The sequence below is a fragment of the Panthera leo genome, chromosome D1 (genome assembly GCF_018350215.1).
Source record: "Panthera leo isolate Ple1 chromosome D1, P.leo_Ple1_pat1.1, whole genome shotgun sequence".
Taxonomy (NCBI): domain Eukaryota; kingdom Metazoa; phylum Chordata; class Mammalia; order Carnivora; family Felidae; genus Panthera; species Panthera leo.
This window is the reverse complement of record NC_056688.1, coordinates 31,061,882-31,083,159: the sequence shown is the minus strand read 5'-3', so window position 1 is coordinate 31,083,159 and position 21,278 is coordinate 31,061,882. Positions and strand designations below refer to the sequence as shown.

Sequence of the window (21,278 nt, the reverse complement as noted above, 5' to 3'; positions counted from 1 at the left end):
AGGCTTTGCTGTCATACCCATCAGTACCCAGCAACCAAATTGCTATACCTTCTCTGGTTGGGTGTGATCTACCATATCACCATGGAGACACACAGGGTGTAGGGAAATGCCTGAAGACATTGTTCCTGGTGCCTTGTATTCCTCCCACCTACATGCACACACGCACACACACACACAACACACACACACACACATCAGGAATTTGCCCATCAGCATATACAGTACTTTCTCTGACATAGAGCAGTAATCCTTATTCTCTCTTAGGCCAGAGACTCTTTTTTTTTTCCCTCCCACCTGAGTAGGAACAAACATAAATAAAATTTGGTGCTATTTTATTCATATATGCCTAAAAGCACACCTGATTAGAGAATAAGAATATGCTAAGGATTAGGCATCTAACTGGGTAAATCAGTCATTGAAGATGTTGAAGACTTGTTAAAGCCTAAAATAAGCATGACATGGATATAGTATACTTATAACAATTTCCCTGTTGAGTTTTTAGGTTCTTTTTACATTTCTGCTATTGTAGGCAACACTGATTTTCTCAACATAAATCTTCCTACAAAAAAACTGCTTGTAGATGAGTTCCAACAATCTAAGAAATGTGTCATAACACAGTATTACAGCTTGGGTTCATCTATAGTTTGGATGTATGAACCACTCTTCCTTTTCTCAAACAGGATGATCTATGAAGAAAAGAAACGTTGACAGTAAGAAAGGGTAAGCCTATTCAGTACAGAATGGAAAAAAACCCTGAATTGCATTCTGGGCATGAAGGCAGATTTTAATGTTTATAAAACATAAAAGGGATGGGAGGACTCACCTCATTGTCTCTTGGATGAAGCCAGGTACCAGGGAGGTAAAGTGTTTCCTGAGGTCCAATAATTGAATATCGCCCAAGGTTACGTCCATTGATGAACACAAACCCATAATTCCAGTTCTGAAAAGGATGGAATCTTGAGACATAGGAACAGATTCACACAGGCAAGGGAAAACCTAAGGCACTTTTGGGAGCGAGAGCAAGACTCAATGTTTTGTGGCACTGAAAGTGGAAGTGAGTTTAGACTGGGATATGTTCTACCAAGCTGTAACTAGTTTAGGGATGACAGAGAAAAACACGAACCAACCCTTTAATGCCCCATGATATATTTTGCTGCAGTTTTTTTTTTTTAAGCTGTTGTTCTGTTTCCAGAGGTAACTACTAGGTCGTAAAGATGAATACTAATGCTAAGAACAGTTATAAAAGCTACACATTTTTTTTTTAAATCGGCTTGCAATACAATGATGAATGACAGAACTAACATCTAGGAAAAGAAAACTGAGAGACAAGAAGATATTGAGACAATTTTTCCACTAGAGGCATCTGCTTATTTAGAAAGAGGTGGCTGAGAAGCTGAGCAGAACCTTTCATAAGTTTAGGGGAACAAAAGCTAGATACCATGGAATCTTACTAAATAATGTACACTCTGGGTTGTGATCCTGAGGGGCTACACCTAAGGAGAAGAATAAACAAGAAATAGTCCAGCCATTGGATGGAAGCCTTGATTCAAATCATTTCAGTCCTCATAATTGTAGTAAGGTGATTACTAGTGTAACTAATCAATACAGAGGTGGATGTAAACCCTCTAACATCATTTTAGGCTTTGAATTATTTTTAGCATTTTTCATATATAATTTCTGGAACTCAACAAAAAATAATCAAGCAGATGATGTGGGGAAGACAACAAAATAAAATAAAATAAAATAAAATACTATAAATATAACACAATACAATACAAAAGAGGAACAAAAGACAATAAGAATAGATGCACAGGTGATGCAGATAATGGATTTACAAGTCACAGGCTTTAAAATAATTATGCTTATTAAATTAGTATTTTCATAGAGTTCAAAGAAACGACCTAGAATTTTGTAAAAAAAAAAAAAAAAGGAAGCTATAAAAAACATCTAAAATTATATAATGAAAATTCTAGAACTAAAAATTATAATAATTAAAATTAAGGATTTAACAAATGTTTTGAATAGCAGATTAGATACAATAAATAGAGAATATAGCTAAATATAGAATTACTAAACTGAATAATAGGAGAGAAAGTTTTCAAAATTAAGCTGAGAGGAAAGAAGAATGAGAAGCACACAAGACAGGAAGAGACAAAAGGTATATGGCAAAATGGTCCAACATATAAAATTAGGGCCTCCGAAATGCTCCAGTTAAAAAAATTAAAATTTCTGGACTGCATGTTAAATAAAGCAGTTATATGATATTTATAGGAAAACAATCTATAAAGACATCAAACAAAATAAAAGAAAGAACATAAAAAGATAGAATAGATAAACCATAAGCAAAATGAAGTTGCTATGTCAGAAAATGTTGACGTTTAAGGTAAGGAGCACTACTAGAGGTAAAGTGAAACACCTCCTGATGATAAAAATCTTAATCTACTCTGAATGATAATGATATATTAAGAAAGTAAAACTATAGATTCAGAATATATAAGCAAAATTGATGAAATAACAGGAGAAATAAAATTCACAACCATAGTCTAAAACATTCACACAATGTTTCAATAGCTAATAGGTAAAGTACACAGGAATCAATAAAGACACAATATTTAAAATAAGGTGATTAATAAAGTTGAACTAATTGACACATGTAGAAAATTGATCTAAAATACATGCAGAATATACCTGTTCTTTCAAGTATACATAATAATCTTTATAAATTTTACCCCATGGTGGACTAAACAAGTGTTGTATTTTAAAGTTCTCAGACCACAATGCAAAAAAAAAAAAACAATTGATAACAAAAAATAGTATAAAGTAGCCAAATATTTGGAAATTATGAAACATGTACACTTCTAAGTAACCCAGAGGCCAAAGCAAAAATCATGAGGGAAATTAAAACATATTTGAATTCATTGGTGTTGAAAATAAAACATATAAAAACTTAAAGCATATATATCCAGAATAGACAAATCCATTGACACAAGGAGATTATTGTTTTTCAGGGGCTGAGGGGAGGGGAAGATGGGGAAGTAACTGCTTAATGGGTACAGGGTTTCCTTTTAGGGTTATAAAAGTGTTTTGGAACTAGATGAGGAATGGTTCCATTCATTGTAAATGTACTAAATGCCTCTGAATTGTTCACTTTAAAATGGTTAACTTTAGGGGCACCTGGTTGGCTCAGTTGGTTGTCTGACTCTTGATTTTGGCTCAGGTCATGATCTCATGGCTTGTGAGTTCAATCTCTGCATCAGGCTCTGCACTGCCAGTGTGGAGCCCGCTTGGGATTCTCTCTAACCCTCTCTCCTTGCCCCTCCCCTGCTTACACACATGCACTCATTTATCTATCTCTGAAAATAAATAAACTTAAAATAACTTTTAAAATGGTTAATTTTATGTTAATGTGAATTTCACGTCAATAAATGTTTTAAACTTATGGGATACAGCCAAATTCAAATTTAAATGAAAATATAATTTCAATTCATATGTTAAAAAAGAATAAAAAGAAAGAAGATAACTACTAAGATAAAAAGTAGAACAAACAAAACACTTTACACTTTCAGAATGGCTATTATCAAAAAATTTAAAAAACAAATAAACAATAAATAGCAAGTGTTGCCAAGGATGTGGATAAAACAAAACCCTCATGCACTGTTGGCGGGAATGTAAATTGGTATAGCTACTCTGGAAATCAGTATGGAGTTTCCTCCAAAAATTTAAAATGGAGGGGCACCTGGGTGGCTCAGTGGGTTAAGCATACAGCTCTCGATATTGGCTCAGGTCATGATCTCACACTTTGTGGTTATAAGTCCCCTGTTTGGTTCAGTGCTGGCAGTATGGAACCTGCTTAAGATTCTCTCTCTTCCCTCTCTCTCTCTGCCCCTCTCCCACTTGCACTGTCTGCCTCTCTCAAAATAAATAAACTTTTTTAAAAAAGATTTAAAATAGAATTAATATATGATCCAGTAATTGCACTACTAGGTATTTACCCAAAGAAAACAAAACATTAATTAAAAAAAAATATATGCATCTCTATGTTTATTACAGCATTATTTATAATAGCCAAGATATGATAGCAACCCAAGTACCCATGGATAGGTGAATGGATAAGGAAGTTGAGTGAATGGAATATTACTCAGCCATAAAAAAGAATGAGATCTTACAATTTGCATCAACATGGATGCAATACCTAGAAGGTATTAATGCTAAGTGAAATAAGTCATACAGAAAGATACCATATGATGTCGTTCATATGTGAAATTTAAATAACAAAACAAATTAACAAAGAAAAATAGATACAAGTGAGAAAACAGACTCTTACATACAGAGAACAAACTAGTGGTTGCCAGAAGGAAGGTGAGTGGAGGAATGGGTGAAATAGGTGATGGGGACTGAGAGTACTCTCATCTTCATGAGTACTGAGAAATGTATCTAATTGGTGAATCATTATATTGAACATCTAAAACTAACATAACACTGGATGTTAATTATACTTGAATAAAAATCTTTAAAAAGCAAAACAATAGAACTAGGTGATGGGAAATTATTAGTATTTAGAATTTGGACCATTAAAGTAATATATGTTAGAAAAATATTTTAAATGCTTAATATTTTATTTTATTTTATTTTATTTTATCTTATTTTATTTTAAGGTTTATTTATTTTTATCATGTGAGTGGGGGAGAGGCAGAGTGAGAGGGCGACAGAGGATCCAAAGTGGGCTCTGTGTTGACAGCAGACATCCTGACATGGGGCTTGAACCCATGAACTGCAAGATCATGACATTAGCCGAAGTCAGATGCTTAACTGACTGAGCCACCTAGATGTCCCAATATATTTTTATTTTAAAAAAGTTTCAGATTGGTTGCCTGGGTGGCTCCATCGATTAAATGTCTGACTTTGGCTCAGGTCATGACCTCATGGTTCGTGAGTTTGAGCCCCACATTAGGCTCTGTGCTGACAGCTCAGAGCCTGGAGCCTGCTTCAGATTCTGTGTCTTCCTCTCTGCTCTTCCGCCACTCATGCTCTGTCTCTCTCTCTCTCAAAAATAAATAAACATTAACAAAAATTAAAAAATTAAAAAAATTAAAAAATTAGTTTCAGATCTATAAGAAATTTGCAAAGATAGTACAGGATTTCACAAAAGAACAAAATAATAATAATAATAATAATAATAATAATAATGGCAATGGCAGAAATGAAACAGAAAAGAACTATATAATACAGTAAAAGTCACAGCCAACCATTGATTCTTTGAAAGATTAATAAATTGGTAATATTCCAGTGAAACATAAAAAGGAGCAATCAAACATAATACATTGAAAATTCAGATGAAATGGAAAAATTCCCAGAAAAACAAATTTTATGAAAGCCAACTTTTAAAGAAACAAAATCTGAATAGTACTTTAATCTTGAAGGATTTTAATTCACACTTACAAACCTTCCCACACACACACACAAAAATGTTAGCCCTACATGGTTCAACTAAGGAAATCTACCAAACATGTAAGAAATAATACCAGGCTTACACAAACTTTACTTCCCAAATCATTTCTGGGGGTCCTAAAACTTGGTACCAAAATATGACTAAGATATTTCAGTCACGAATATAAACACAAAAGTAGTCTTAATATTTATAGTAGTCAGAGATAGAAGATGGAGGCATAGGAAGACGCTGGGCTCACCTCGTCCAGCTGATCACTTAGATTCCACCCACATCTGCCTAAATAACCCAGAAAATCACCAGAACACTAGCAGAACAGACTCCCCTGAGCCAAGAGGCCCACAGAAGAGGGTAGGAAGGGCAGAGAGGCAGTGTATGCTACACAGACTGGCAGTAGAGAACCAGGGCAGTGGAGGGGCAGCCCGCCCAGCAAGGCAGAGCCCCAAAGTCTGGCTCACAAAGGTGGAGGGGCTGGATTCTGTGGGTCTGACAGCCAGCAGGACTTAACATCTGGAATGTTAAAAGTCAATAGCTCTGCTCTCAGAGAGTGGGGAGGGCGAGAGGACACCAGGAGGGAAAGTTGTTGAGTCCTGGAAGACAGAGCTCAGTTTGGCAGGTGAACAAAGGCGCTGGCAAGTGCAATATCCCTCTCCCATCCCCCAGCCTAAATTCCAAAGGGAACCAGTTCCTATCACTGAACTTGCTTGCACTGCAAAAATGCCCAACACTGTGCTTCTGTGGATCCATCCCTCCGACCAGCCTGCCTCTCTCCCAATGCTGCAGGGCTCCTCATGCAGGGGACCACCAACAGCAAAGCCAGCTGTGCCTGCCCCTCCCACCCCTGTGCACCTTGCGGACCCACCCTGGCTAATACGCCAGATCCCATAGAAGCAGCACCACAAGCCTGGCAGTGGGCAAGTGGCTCAGACAGGAGCCACACCACTCCACAGTGAGTCCTTGCCCCTGGGAGAGGGGAAGATAAGGTACACACCAGTCTGACTGTGGACCCAGCGGTGGGCTGGGGGCAGACATCAGATCTGACTGTGCCCCACCCACCAACACAAGTTACTCTGGACAGCACAGGGGAAGTGCCCAGCAGTTCGGAGCCACAGCAGGGACTACCCCAAATAGTGAAATGGAAGAATTCTCCTAAAAAGAAACTCCAGGAAGTAGCGACAGCTAATGAATTGATAAAAAACGATTTAGGCAATATAACAGAACAAAAATTTAGAATAATAGTCATAAAATTAATCGCTGGGTTGAAAAAAGCACAGAGGACAGAAGAGAGTCTATTACTACAGAGATCAAGGGACTAAGAAATAGTCATGAGGAGCTAAAAAATGCTATAAATGAGATGCAAAATAAAATAGAGGCGGCCATAGCACGGATTGAAGAGGCAGAGGAGAGAATAGGTGAATTAGAAGATAAAATTATGGAAAAGAGGAAGCTGAGAAAAAGAGAGAAAAAAATTCAGAGTATGAGGGGAGAACTAGAGAAATAAGTGATGCAATCAAATGGAACAATATCCATATCATATGAATTCCAGAAGAAGAGAGACAGAAAGGGGCTGAAGGTGTACTCGAAAAAATCATAGCTGAGAACTTCCCTATCTGGGGAAGGAAACAGGCATTGAAATCCAAGAGGCACAGAGAACATCCTTCAGACGTAACTTGAATCCATCTTCTGCATGACATATCATAGTGAAACTGGCAAAATACAAGGATAAAGAGAAAATTCTGAAAGCAGGTATGGGGGATCCTGGGAAGATGGCAGCGTAGGAGGATGCTGGGCTCACTGCACGTCCTGCTTATCACTTAGATTCCACCTACACCTGCCTAAATAACCCAGAAAACCACCAGAAGACTAGCAGAATGTAATCTCCGGAGCCAGGCACAGACGAGAGGCCCACGGAAGAGGATAGGAAAGGCGGGGAGGTGGTGCGTGCTCCACAGACTGGCAGGAGGGAGCCGGGGCAGAGGGGCGGCCCGCCAGCCAAGTAGAGCCCCGAGTCTGGCTTGCAAAAGCACAGGTGCCAGACGGAGTGTGTTCCGACAGCAAGTAGGACTTGACATCTGGAAGGTTATAAGCTAACAGCTCTGCTCAGAGAACTGGAGGGCTGGAGGACAACAGGAGAGAGAGTTGTTGAGCCGCGGACGACAGAGCTCAGCTTGGCAGGGAACAAAGGCGCTCGCCAGCGCCATCTCCCTTGCCCATCCCCCAGCCAAAATCCCAAAGGGAACCAGTTCCTGCCAGGGAACTTGCTTGCACCGCACAGACACCCAACGCTGTGCTTCTGCAGACCCATCCCTCTGGTGGGTCTGACTCCCTCCCGGTGCCGCAGGAACCCTACCGAAGCGGATCTCCAAAGGAAAAGCGAGCTGAGCCTGCCCCTCCCACCCCTGTGCACCATGCCGATCCACCCCAGCTAATATGCCAGATCCCCAGCATCACAAGCCTGGCAGTGTGCAAGTAGCCCAGATGGGCCATACCACCCCACAGTGAATCATGCCCCTAGGAGCGTCTGACTGTGGCCCCAGTGGTGGGCTGGGGGCAGACATCAGGTCTGACTGCGGCCCCGCCCACCATCACAAGTTATTCAAGACAGCACAGGGGAAGTGCCCCACAGTCCTGCACCACTCCAGGGACTATCCAAAATGACAAAACGGAAGAATTCCCCTCAGAAAAACGTCCAGGAAATAACAACAGCTAATGAACTGATCAAAAATGATTTAAACAACATAACAGAAAGTGAATTTAGAAAAATAGTCATAAAATTAATCGCTGGGCTTGAAAACAGTATAAAGGACAGCAGAGAATCTCTTGCTACAGAGATCAAGGGGCTAAGGAACAGCCAGGAGGAGCTAAAAAATGTTATCAATGAACTGCAAAATAAAATGGAGACAACTATGGCTCGGATTGAAGAAGCAGAGGAGAGAATACGTGAACTAGAAGAAAAAATTATGGAAAAAGAAGAAGCTGAGAAAAAGAGAGAAAAAAAATCCAGGAGTATGAGAGGAAAATTAGAGAACTAAGTGATGCACTAAAGAGAAATAATCTACGCATAATTGGTATTCCAGAGGAGGAAGAGAGAGGGAAAGGTGCTGAAGGTGTACTTGAAGAAATAATAGCTGAGAACTTCCCGGATCTGGGGAAGGAAAAAGGCATTGAAATCCAAGAGGCACAGAGAACTCCCTTCAGATGTAACTGTAAATTGAATCGATCTTATGCACGACATATCATAGTGAAACTGGCAAAATACAAGGATAAAGAGAAAATTCTGAAAGCAGCTAGAGATAAACGTGCTCTAACATATAACAGGAGAACCAAAAGACTCGTGACCGATCTCTCTACTGAAACTTGGCGGGCCAGAAAGGAATGGCAGGAGATCTTTAATGTGATGAACGGAAAAAATATGCAGCCGAGAATCCTTTATCCAGTAAATCTGTCATTTAGAATAGAAGGAGAGATAAAGGTCTTCCCAAACAAAAACTGAAGGAATTCATCACCACTAAACCAGCCCTACAAGAGATCCTAAGGGGGATCCTGTGAGGCAAAGTACCAGAGACATAGCTACAAGCATGAAACCTACAGACATCACAATGACTCTAAACCCATATCTTTCTATAATAACACTGAATGTAAATGGATTAAATGCGCCAACCAAAAGACATAGGGTATCAGAATGGATAAAAAAACAAGACCCATCTATTTGCTGTCTACAAGAGATTCATTTTAGACCTGAGGACACCTTCAGATTGAGAGGGAGGGGATGGAGAACTATTTATCATGCCACTGGAAGTCAAAAGAAAGCTGGAGTAGCCATACTTATATCAGACAAACTAGACATTAAATTAAAAGCTATAACAAGAGATGAAGAAGGGCATTATATAATAATCACAGGGTCTATCCATGAGAAAGAGCTAACAATTATAAATGTCTATGCACCGAATACCGAAGCCCCCAAATATATAAAACAATTACTCACAAACATAAGCAACCTTATTGATAAGAATGTGGTAATTGCAGGGGACTTTAACACTCCACTTACAGAAATGGATAGATCATCTAGACACACGGTCAATAAAGAAACAAGGGCCCTGAATGATACATTGGATCAGATGGACTTGACAGATATATTTAGAACTCTGCATCCCAAAGCAACACAATATACTTTCCTCTCGAGTGCACATGGAACATTCTCCAAGATAGATCACCTATTGGGTCACAAAACAGCCCTTCATACATATACAAGAATTGAAATCATACCATGCATACTTTCAGACCACAATGCTATGAAGCTTGAAATCAACCACAGGAAAAAGCCTGGAAAACCTCCAAAAGCATGGAGGTTAAAGATCACCCTACTAAAGAATGAATGGGTCAACCAGGCAACTAGAGAAGAAATTAAAAAATATATGGAAACAAACGAAAATTAAAATACAACAATCCAAATGCTTTGGGACGCAGCGAAGGCAGTCCTGAGAGGAAAATACGTTGCAATCCAGGCCTATCTCAAGAAACAAGAAAAATCCCAAATACAAAATCTAACAGCACACCTAAAGGAAATAGAAGCAGAACAGCAAAGGCAGCCTAAACCCAGCAGAAGAAGAGAAATAATAAAGATCAGAGCAGAAATAAACAATATAGAATCTAAAAAAACTGTAGAGCAGATCAACGAAACCAAGAGTTGGTTTTTTGAAAAAATAAACAAAATTGACAAACCTCTAGCCAGGCTTCTCAAAAAGAAAAGGGAGATGACCCAAATAGATAAAATCATGAATGAAAATGGAATGATTACAACCAATCCCTCAGAGATACAAGCAATTATCAGGGAATACTATGAAAAATTATATGCCAACAAATCGGACAACCTGGAAGAAATGGACAAATTCCTAAACACCCACACTCTTCCAAAACTCAATCAGGAGGAAATAGAAAGCTTGAACAGACCCATAACCAGCGAAGAAATTGAATCAGTCATCAAAAATCTCCCAACAAATAAGAGTCCAGGACCAGATGGCTTCCCAGGGGAGTCCTACCAGACATTTAAAGCAGAGATAATACCTATCCTTCTCAAGCTATTCAAAAAAATAGAAAGGGAAGGAAAACTTACAGACTCATTCTACGAAGCCAGTATTACTTTGATTCCTAAACCAGAGAGAGAGAGACCCAGCAAAAAAAAGAGAACTACAGGCCAATATCCCTGATGAATATGGATGCAAAAATTCTCAATAAGATACTAGCAAATCGAATTCAACAGCATATAAAAAGAATTATTCACCATGATCAAGTGGGATTCATTCCTGGGATGCAGGGCTGGTTCAACATTCGCAAATCAATCAATGTGATACATCACATTAATAAAAGAAAAGATAAGAACCATATGATCCTGTCAATCGATGCAGAAAAGACCTTTGACAAAATTCAGCAACCTTTCTTAATAAAAACCCTCGAGAAAGTCAGGATAGAAGGAACATACTTAAACATCATAAAAGCCATTTATGAAAAGCCCACAGCTAACATCATTCTCAATGGGGAAAAACTGACAGCTTTTTCCCTGAGATCAGGAACACGACAGGGATGTCCACTCTCACCAATGTTGTTTAACATAGTGTTGGAAGTGCTAGCATCAGCAATCAGACAACAAAAGGAAATCAAAGGCATAAAAATTGGCAAAGATGAAGTTAAGCTTTCACTTTTTGCAGATGATATGATATTATACATGGAAAATCCGATAGACTCCACCAGAAGTCTGCTAGAACTGATACAGAATTTAGCAAAGTTGCAGGATACAAAATCAATGTACAAATCAGTTGCATACGCTAATAATGAAGCAAAAGAAAGACAAATAAAGAAACTGATCCCATTCACAATTGCACCAAGAGGCATAAAATACCTAGGAAGAAACTTAACCATAGATGTAAAAGCTCTGTATGCTGAAAACTATAGAAAGCTCATGAAGGAAATTGAAGAAGATATAAAGAAATGGAAAAACATTCCGTGCTCATATATTGGAAGAATAAATATTGTCAAAATGTCAATACTACCCAAAGCTATCTACACATTCAATGCAATCCCAATCAAAATTGCACCAGCATTCTTCTCGAAACTAGAACAAGCAATCCTAAAATTCGTATGGAACCACAAAAGACCCCGAATAGCCAAAGTAATTTTGAAGAAGAAGACCAAAGCAGGAGGCATCACAATCCCAGACATTAGCCTCTACTACAAAGTTGTAATCATCAAGACAGCATGGTATTGGCACAAAAACAGACACATAGACCAATGGAATAGAATAGAAACCCCAGAACTAGACCCACAAACGTATGCCCAACTCATCTTTGACAAAGCAAGAAAGAATATGCAATGGAAAAAAGACAGTCTCTTTAAAAAATGGTGCTGGGAGAACTGGACAGCAACATGCAGAAGAATGAAACTAGACCACTTTCTTACACATTCACAAATGTAAACTCAAAATGGATGAAGGACCTGAATGTGAGACAGGAAACCATCAAACCCTAGAGGAGAAAGCAGGAAAAAACCTCTCTGACCTCAGCCGCAGAAATTTCTTACTTGACACATCTCCAAAGGCAAAAAATTAAAAGAAAAAACGAACTATTGGAACCTCATGAAGATAAAAAGCTTCTGCACTGCAAAGGAAACAATCAAAAAAACTAAAAGGCAACCAACGGAATGGAAAAAGATATTTGCAAATGACATATCGGACAAAGGGCTAGTATCCAAAATCTATAAAGAAACTGACCAAACTCCACTCCTGAAAAACAAAGAATCCAGTGAAGAAATGGGCAGAAAACATGAATAGACACTTCTCTAAAGAAGACATCCAGATGGCCAACAGGCACATGAAAAGATGCTCAACATCGCTCCTCATCAGGGAAATACAAATCAAAACCACACTCAGATACCACCTCATGCCAGTCAGGGTGGCCAAAATGAACAAATCAGGAGACTATAGATGCTGGAGAGGATGTGGAGAAACAGGAACTCTCTTGCACTGTTGGTGGGAATGCAAACTGGTGCAGCCACTCTGGAAAACAATGTGGAGGTTCCTCAAAAAATTAAAAATAGATCTACTCTGCCCCAGCAATAGCACTGCTAGGAATTTACCCAAGGGATACAGGAGTGCTGATGCATAGGGGCACTTATACCCCAATGTTTATAGCAGCATTTTCAACAATAGCCAAATTATGGAAAGAGCCTAAATGTCCATCAACTGATGAATGGATAAAGAAGTTGTGGTTTATATACACAATGGAATACTACGTGGCCGTGAGAAAGAATGAAATATGGCCTTTTGTAGCAATGTGGATGGGACTGGAGAGTGTTATGCTAAGTGAAATAAGTCATACAGAGAAAGACAGTTACCTGATGTTTTCACTCTTATGTGGATCCTGAGAAACTTAACAGAAGACCATGGGGGAGTAGAAGGGGGAATAAAAAAAAGGACAGAGAGGGAAGGAGTCAAACCATAAGAGACCCTTAAAAACTGAGAACAAACTGAGGGTTGATGGGGGGTGGTGGGAGGGGAAAATGGGTGATGGGCATTGAGGAGAGAACCTGTTGGTTCTCTCGCAGGAGCACTCACCCAGGAGCACTGGGTGTTCTATGGGAACCAATTTGACAATAAATTTCATATTAAAAAGAAAAAATATATATATAGTAGTCAAACACTAGAAATAATATAAATGTCTATCAACAGTAGAATGATGGTTGAAGATTAATAAAGTATGATATTTTATAAAATGGAATCCTATACAACTATGAAAATGAATAAAGCCCCACAACATCATTTAATGGCTGAATCTCAGCAACAAAAAAAGCCACGCGGGGGGGGAGGGGGGGAAAGGCAGTTCAACTTACATGAAGTCTAAAGAAGAAGCACTGAATTGGAGTGTTAGAAGTCAAGATAATAGTTAGAGAGGAGAGGCAGTGATTGGGAGGGGTGCTGACAATATTTTATTTTTTTATTTCAAATAAATTACATGGTGTTCACTTTGTGATAATTTATTGAACTGTTCATTTATTTTGTGCATAATATTTCATGCATTTATGTCATTATGTGTATGTATATGTGTGTGTGTGTATATATATATATATATATATATATATATATATATGGTAAAAATAGCTATACTAGGTAAAAATAGCTATACTAGGTAAAAATTACTGCACCCCCAAAGTTGCAGAATATAATTTAGGGAATGATCCCCTTCCTATTAATGGAATAATTGTGTATATGTTTTGGCAAAGTTATATATGAAATCGCACAAACTGTTGATATCACCAGCCTAATCCCCTGAACTCAAGAAATTTCTTATAGAAGTTTCTGTCTGTAAATATTACCTTTTAGGAACTAAACTCCTAGAAGCTTCTACCTAGCTGTGAATCTTACCTTTAGAAAGAAACTAAGGTACTGCTGGAATAGAAAAAGAAATATTTGAGGGCCACACCTGTGCAGAGGAACCAAAAATTGCTAGAAGTGACCTCAACCTCATGATAATGCTAAAACCCCTTCCGAATATCCATTCCAAGCCCTACTAAAAGGAGTCTGCTTTCCCATCTTTAAGGGGACAGGCTTTGGAAATTATTTTTCATGATCTCCTTGTAGGCAACTCCACTTGGTATAGTCTCTATCCATAACTCACCAAGGAGTGGCCCATTTTGGTCCAGTGACATGGGTAATGTTTAGTCCTGAGAAGTAGAAAGGAATTGGAACAGGGAATAGATTAGAAGGAGAAATGTCATCATTTTCATTCTATAGCTTCCTATTATTTCGAATATTCCATTGTGTTCTGATTTATTATTTTTTTAATAATGATAAATTAGGAAGATTGAGAAATGTCGGAAGTCTTGTTCCAAATGAGAAAGAGAAAAACAAATAGAATAGGGAGGTATTCCTTCCAGGAACACTATAGCTTTGCTTCAAAACTCTTTTGAAAAGAATAGTGGTTGGGACACCAGAAGAGATTAGGTCAGCTCACTTACAAGTAGTCTCAGGAAAGTGTCCTTGGGTGAAGAACCAGCCTTCAAGGTACCAAGGTAGAAGGCAGGGCCTGAATAGTTTTTTTGGACAGGCTTCCAGGTGGCAGAGCGGAGCCTAGAGAAAGAGCAGAGCGTTGAAAAAGACCCCCTCCTCTTTCTAGTGCCAACGTTTCCCCACTCAGAGCCCATAATTCTGATATCAGGGAGATATATTAGAAGCATTAAATCAGGAGTCAGGAGACTAGTTCTGGGGTTCTAGTCCTGACCTTAAAGCACTCTATAATCAGGGGTAAATCATTTCACTTTTCTGAATCTTGGCTCGTCATCTGCAAAGTGAAGAGTTTGACATCTGTAAGCCCCCTGATCCCTCCAAGTGTTTTTTGGGCATAAGTAGGAACATACCTTTCAAAGAAGCTCATGGTCATCTCCAGAGAGTAGATAATAAAACCGTTCAAGGGAATGTTATCAATAGTGACAGATCCAGTTAATCCTGCAAGTGGGGGTAGGAAAGAATGTGGACAGGAACTAGACATTCTTCAGTGTCTGGAAAAGAAATGCAGACTGTATATGCCTGTGACAATGGCTCAGACAGGAGGGCAAACACTTGTCTGGCCTGCTATAACTGAAAGTTTCTTGTATGTTTCCATATTACCAAGAAAACGTCCCACTTAGTATCAGAACTTTCTCTGAAATTCCCAATGGGAGACTGGGCCTTGCTCCACAATAGGCCAAGACCCAACCTAACTGCTGTGTTTTCCTACCAGGAGAAGGCAGGACCAGGGAGAGGGAAGGAATTTGAGTCTTTGATTCTGGGACCTAGGTATCCCACTGCTCAAGGGTTTCATTTTTTCCTCCCAAGTGCAATACTGCTTCAGTATAGGATCCAATTAACCATAAAGAGAGATTACAGCTGTTTCCCACCTTTCCGCTGATCTTGAATTTTCCATGAAAAATTGACTCGTCCTTGATTCTCCACCAGGATTCTTAGAAGTTGACATTCCTAAGAAGAAGCAGAGGGACAGGGAGAGAGAAAGGAGAGGGTGAGGAGGCGGAGGGAAAAGGAGGAGGAGAAAGAGGAAGAGGAGAAGGAGGAGGAGAAGTAGTTGTTGACATTCCTGCTTGGGATAGACCAGTTCACAGAGACTACATGGCTACGTAGAGTTTTTACTCTAGAACCCATTCTATTCTCTGAGTCCCAGATGGAAGTACAAGTAAATGGGAGAAAATGGGCTCTGCTCTAGAGCCCAACAATCCTCCTCTCTCATGAGGACTCTTTGTGTTCCTGTTCCAAACTCAATCTTCCGTTTTCCCTGCTGACTTGCCTTGGGAAAGAATTTGCCTTGACTCAACTGTGTGCCTTTGATCAGAGACCTAACCAGGGGCAGATGATTGACTCGGGGCCTAATGGGGAAGTTCCATTCACACTGAAGCGTGTATGCTGCAGCTCTGCTAAACTTGGACCTAGGAGATGCATTTATGCTTATAGCCCTAAATACTTGCTGCTGGAAACCCAAATGAGGAACAATACCAAAGGGCAGTGGCATAAGAAGGAGGTAGTCTATCTCAGGACCAGGCTATGACTACATTTGAGTCAGAGGTCTAAGGAAGCACCCAGACTCTTGAATCACATACCCTGATTTTAGGAATGTTCAACTTCTTAATACCATCACCCAGAAGTCCTATATTTTTCTCATTCAAAAACACCTGCAAAAGAAGAGTCAGCATCAGACTGGTAGGTGTACCTGAAGAAAGGAAAAGAGAGGCTCTGGTTTAGGGAACAGATCATTATGAAGTAAGGGGCTGGCCTTGGTGATCACAGATGGATAGAAGCTGACCAGGAGGCTTTCATACACTTAATTTGTGATAAAGCAGAAAGCAAGTTTCTTTGGTTTGACTTTATATTCCCAATGCCTCACAGATAGTAGGTGCTTGAAAATATTATCTAACAGTAAAGTGACCATTGACAATCCTTCCCAATAAGTCAGGCTAAATGTTCTGCTTACCTCCATAGACAGCCTGCTGACCCCTACCTGTGCTGTATCTTGAACATTAGCATGGAGAGAACCTCCACAGCAGATAAAAGTCTCATAAAGCACTAATCCATAGGACTGGCCATTCCCATTGTTTATAGGGAGGCTCTCCATGTTGACTGGTGTATGAGATATAACAGGCTGTGAGAGAAACATTGCAGAAACAGGAACCAGGATGATGAGAAGTTGGGATCCTTCTTCCACAGGTTCTTGTCATTTTTTGTTGTACCTCTTAATTGTCCCCAACAGATATTTGGATGAGAAATACTAAAACCAATGCAATGTGATAATGCTCTTTTGCATCATCTCCACGTCTTCACTGTCTGAAAAACTCAAGGGATGGTGGGAGCATGGTAGAGGGAAAAATTACTGCAATCATGCAATTAATCGGGTGAATAAGTTGTATTTCAACATAAACTAAGTTAAGTAAAGAATTATGCACTAAAGCAAACATTTAGTTAGCATCTACAATGTGCCGATCATGACTTTTTATCTAAAATAGTGATAGCAGAGGTGAAACTAATATGAATTCAAGAGTTAAAATTTTTCAAATAATTTTAACCTTTTCTTCAAAATAGTCCAAGTAATATAATTTTAAAGGGAGAGTATGAACCCATAAAAGTTCAGTGATTTGGCCTATTTGATTGTAGAGTCAAACTCGGTGTCATGGGTTCCTGGCTCTTAGTCTTTCCCATAGGGATCATGTAGTCCCACACAAGAGCATCTATCAGATGGGTTCATCTGAGCTGGCAAAGAGGATCCTCCAATATCTTGCCTCTCCCCCACCCTCATTCATTCTTCAGGTTGAAGCCTCTTCACAGTCTACCCAGAAAGTTTGTGGTTCTTACCCCATAATTCTAAATATGGGCATCCAAAGGATTTATTTTCACCCTTCCCAATAAAAAGTTCTTAAAGGATTCTCTACTCTGTGGCCTAAGGCCTTGTCCCCATGCCCCCAATGGTCACCCCTCCATTCCAGTGCCAGGCAGTACTCACCTTATTTAAGTACTGTAGAACATCCCACAGTGGCAAATAAAGGGATGGTTTCACAGCGGGATACTCAGCCTTGGGAGAGAGCTTGGGTAAAGGGGGCAGATGCACTGCTGAAATGAAAATGAGCCATGGGGCAAGAAGTGCCTGAAATAACTACTGCCTTCTCCAAACTTCCTCAGCCCTACCCAAGAACTCTTGTACCCCAGAGCCAACAATAGAAATGGGTCCTATCCTAGCATATGTGATACTTCTCCAAGAGTGATGAGAAACTGTAAATAACAGTTGGAACTATTTTGTATGCACAGATAGCTGATAGACACACACCTCTACAGGGTAATGTTGGTCATATAGACTAAAGGCTCTCAGGGAACAAGAACTGTACCTTATGCCTTCTGGCAATGCCAGTGCTCACTTACTTTCTAGAACATAGTAGATGATTGACTTTATTTAAACAAGTAAAATGAAGTAAGATAGCTTTTGCTATTTTATGTGAGGGTACTATGTCATCATATTAAGAGCTCTACAAATAGTAACTTAATTTTCACAGTCACTATAGGAGTCAAATATCATTGTCTTTATGTTTCAATGAGGAAACAGGTTTATGGGCTTAAAATACTCATGCAAAGCCACTTATCTTTTAAGTGGGAAAACTGGGATTTGAACTTAAGTTTGCCATAGGTCTTAAGTCTCCAAGTTTCTACCCATGAGGGAACCTTCCCTTGCCTTACCCTTCCACTTCATCAGGAGAACCTCCCTCAAGTTAAAAATGTTGCTGAGTACCTACAACAGATCCAAAGAGTTTTCGAAGCTTGAAATATTTTTCTGTGTAATCCCCAGCCTCTGTCAGCACAGCATCATAGTCTGCAAGACACCAGGATATTTTCATTGGCAGGAAACCCTCCATAATAGACCCTGTTTCAGCACTTCTGTCATGAGACAGGTCAGGACTACCAGAGGGAGACAGAAGATACATGTTCCCCACCCCCTGGACCAGTCCATCCCAGGCTGGGGCGGGGTGGGAGGGTGCAAGTAATGCCACTTTGGAAGCATTCCACACAACACTTCCTGAGGATCTGAGGCTACCAAGACACTGGACTCATCTTTCTGTTTTACTTTCTAATGGACACTCCCTTCTTCCCTCAATCTGGATTGCCTTGGTGTGTCTATCAGTGCCCACACAGCAGTCACTATTTGTATTCTGTGTGTCTTAGAAGGTTCAAGTCAAGGGATCAGTATATATGATGAGTGAAGCAGGGCTCTAGGTCTGAGGCACCGCATCTATTCAATTACAGCCTGTTGGGGGCATTATGAACATCACAAAAGAAAGGAAATTAGACAGGAAAATCCTGAATCCTCAGCATAAATTATAGGTCAAGAATTCATTGATGCTCAGGGCATGCTTTTGGAACCTCCTCTGTAGAGCTCCAGTACCACTATGCCAAGAGGTGACCATACCAGTGAGCACTTGCCATAACTAGTGACAACACCTCTGTGTTTCCCAAAATATGTGGCCCCATTCATGAAACCAAAGTTGGTTCCACCATGGAACATATATACATTGAAGGAGATTTCAGATGTGATAAATTTGGACACAGTATCCTCAACATCTGTAAAGGAGGAAGATAAGAACACAGAGAAAATTAAAAATTAAGACAGAAGTCTCTGATAAAATCTTATCATTCTCAAACCCCTCCCCCACATAATCAACTTAATTATTTTGCTCTCCAACCTCCACTAAGATTCTAACCAGAAAATAGGTGGAATTTACCACAACTATTCCAGGAAACCAAGTCTTATCAATACCAAAAGACTTTTAAAAAATTATTTTTCTCAGAGTATGGACATAATTTGGCTGTATGTTATATATATTTAATAATGGCCCAAGAACCTTTATGTCACTTAAGTATCTAATGTTCATTAAATTTTTTGAAATTGTACAAATAAATTAATATAACCTCATTACTCCATTCCAGGATTACTATCTCTTGAGACACTCATTTAAAACCACTGCAATAGTCCACAAGTGGTTATTCCCAATATTTAGCCACAGAAACTCTTATTTTGTCACCATGATTTAAAAGGTATGATCATCTTTCTACTGGCCACAATGGGGAACATGTGGAATTCAATCCTGGCTGTGCTTTTTAATATTTGCATGAATTGGACAGCCTATTTTTCTCTCAGAGCCTCCTTCTTTATCTCCTAAATGAAGGTCCTAATTCCTACTACCTCATAGTATTGATGACAGAATATACATAAGAAACATGGCATAGTGCCTGACATGAAAGTGATCAGAAAACTTTGGTGGTGGTGGTGGGTTTTTTTGTTTTGTTTTGGTTTGTTTCGGTCCAAGTGGGCTTTCCTCAGTTACCTGGTATTTTTTGTTGGTTTGTTTTACTTCTAGTACAAGTGAGCTGTCTTCATATCAACAGCAAAATATCTTTAGTAGCAAAATACTTTTATTAAGTCAACAACATCTGCCAGGCACTGTTCTGAGTGGTTTATCTAATTAAATCCTCACAACAAGCCTATGAGGTAGGTTACTTGATAATTCCTGTTTCAGGTGAGGGCACTGAGACTTAGCAGACAAGGAAAGCTGCCTTGGGTCACGCAGCTAGTTATGCAGACTAGCAGAGTTGAGATTGAAATCCTTATCTCTTTGGTTCCAGGATCCATGCTTTCAACTATCATCACATATTATCTTCTGATAATTACTACCAGGTAGTTGACAACACCATGGCAATGGCCTGTGCATTTACCAGAGATGATTAAGACTTTTAGCAAATGCATCCCCTTCTTCAGAGATGTTATCTTTCCAAGACCCTTTCCATGACCACCTCGCCTTACCTCTGCAGGCCTGTCCCTGTCTTTTCTATCACTGCACCTGTTTGTTTGCTTCAAAGCACTTTTAATATATGGAACTCTTGATCATTTCTTAACTGTCAATTATACTAAACTCTTAATTATCTTTCATCTCTACCCTGAGGGTAGGAACCAGGTCATTTTTGTTCATCAATGCACCCTCAAGCCTACCCAAATCCCTGTACCTAATAGGTATTGAATAATATTTGTGGTTGAATGAGCTAATTAATTAGCAAAGAAATGTGTGAATGATCCATGACTCAGGGCCACCTCTACTTGGGGTCAAACACTGCAAAACACTTACCTTCAGCATTTTTAATCATATGTTTACCTCCCCATGTGTCAAACCAGCCAACCCAGAATTCCATGACCATAATGGGTTTATTCCTCTAAAAACAAACAAAAGCAAATACCAAGTCTGAGAAGATGTAAAAAGAATATCAGAAAAATTGAATACAAGATAAAAACTTTAAATAAAAAGTTAAAAATGAGTTGGAGGTAAAATTGAGGAAATTTCCTATAAATAGTAAAAGTAACAGGATATAAAATACGAGACAACTTAAATATCTTATAAGATCAATTTAGGATGCCCAACACCTTAGTGATAAAAGTTATGAAAAGAGGACAAAGAACACAGAGGAAAGGAAATTACAAATAACTAACATGAAAACTTCCTCTAACTGAAGGATATGTATCTCTAGATTGAAAATGCCCCTCAAATGGTCAACACAATAAATGATAAAATTATTTCAAAGGTTTCTTTTGGTTCTCTGAGTATCCCTTTTTCTTAATATCTTACTCTTGTCTCATGTATAAATAATATTATCCGTATATTTATGAATATTAATAAGAATTTTTATATTATATTCTGTTTCCTGAATTAAATCCATATTACCTGGCTTCCATTTTCTTCCTTTTTGGTAGTTTAATTACTTTTTCATTGG

At 39.0% G+C, this 21,278-nt stretch overlaps 1 protein-coding gene across 1 annotated transcript in view; it reads right to left on the bottom strand.

The window, feature by feature from the left end:
• Nucleotides 1-315: 315 nt before the first annotated feature.
• The window catches only part of LOC122200076 (beta-galactosidase-1-like protein 3), a 58,746-nt gene continuing 37,783 nt past the window's right edge, over nt 316-21,278 (bottom strand). The window contains 11 exon segments of the mRNA XM_042905492.1: nt 316-686; nt 824-940; nt 14,453-14,564; nt 14,852-14,939; nt 15,371-15,449; nt 16,082-16,153; nt 16,480-16,620; nt 17,476-17,582; nt 18,253-18,333; nt 18,942-19,079; nt 20,639-20,723. Coding sequence (XP_042761426.1) covers nt 621-686; nt 824-940; nt 14,453-14,564; nt 14,852-14,939; nt 15,371-15,449; nt 16,082-16,153; nt 16,480-16,620; nt 17,476-17,582; nt 18,253-18,333; nt 18,942-19,079; nt 20,639-20,723 — 1,086 coding nt within the window. The 3' untranslated portion in view covers nt 316-620.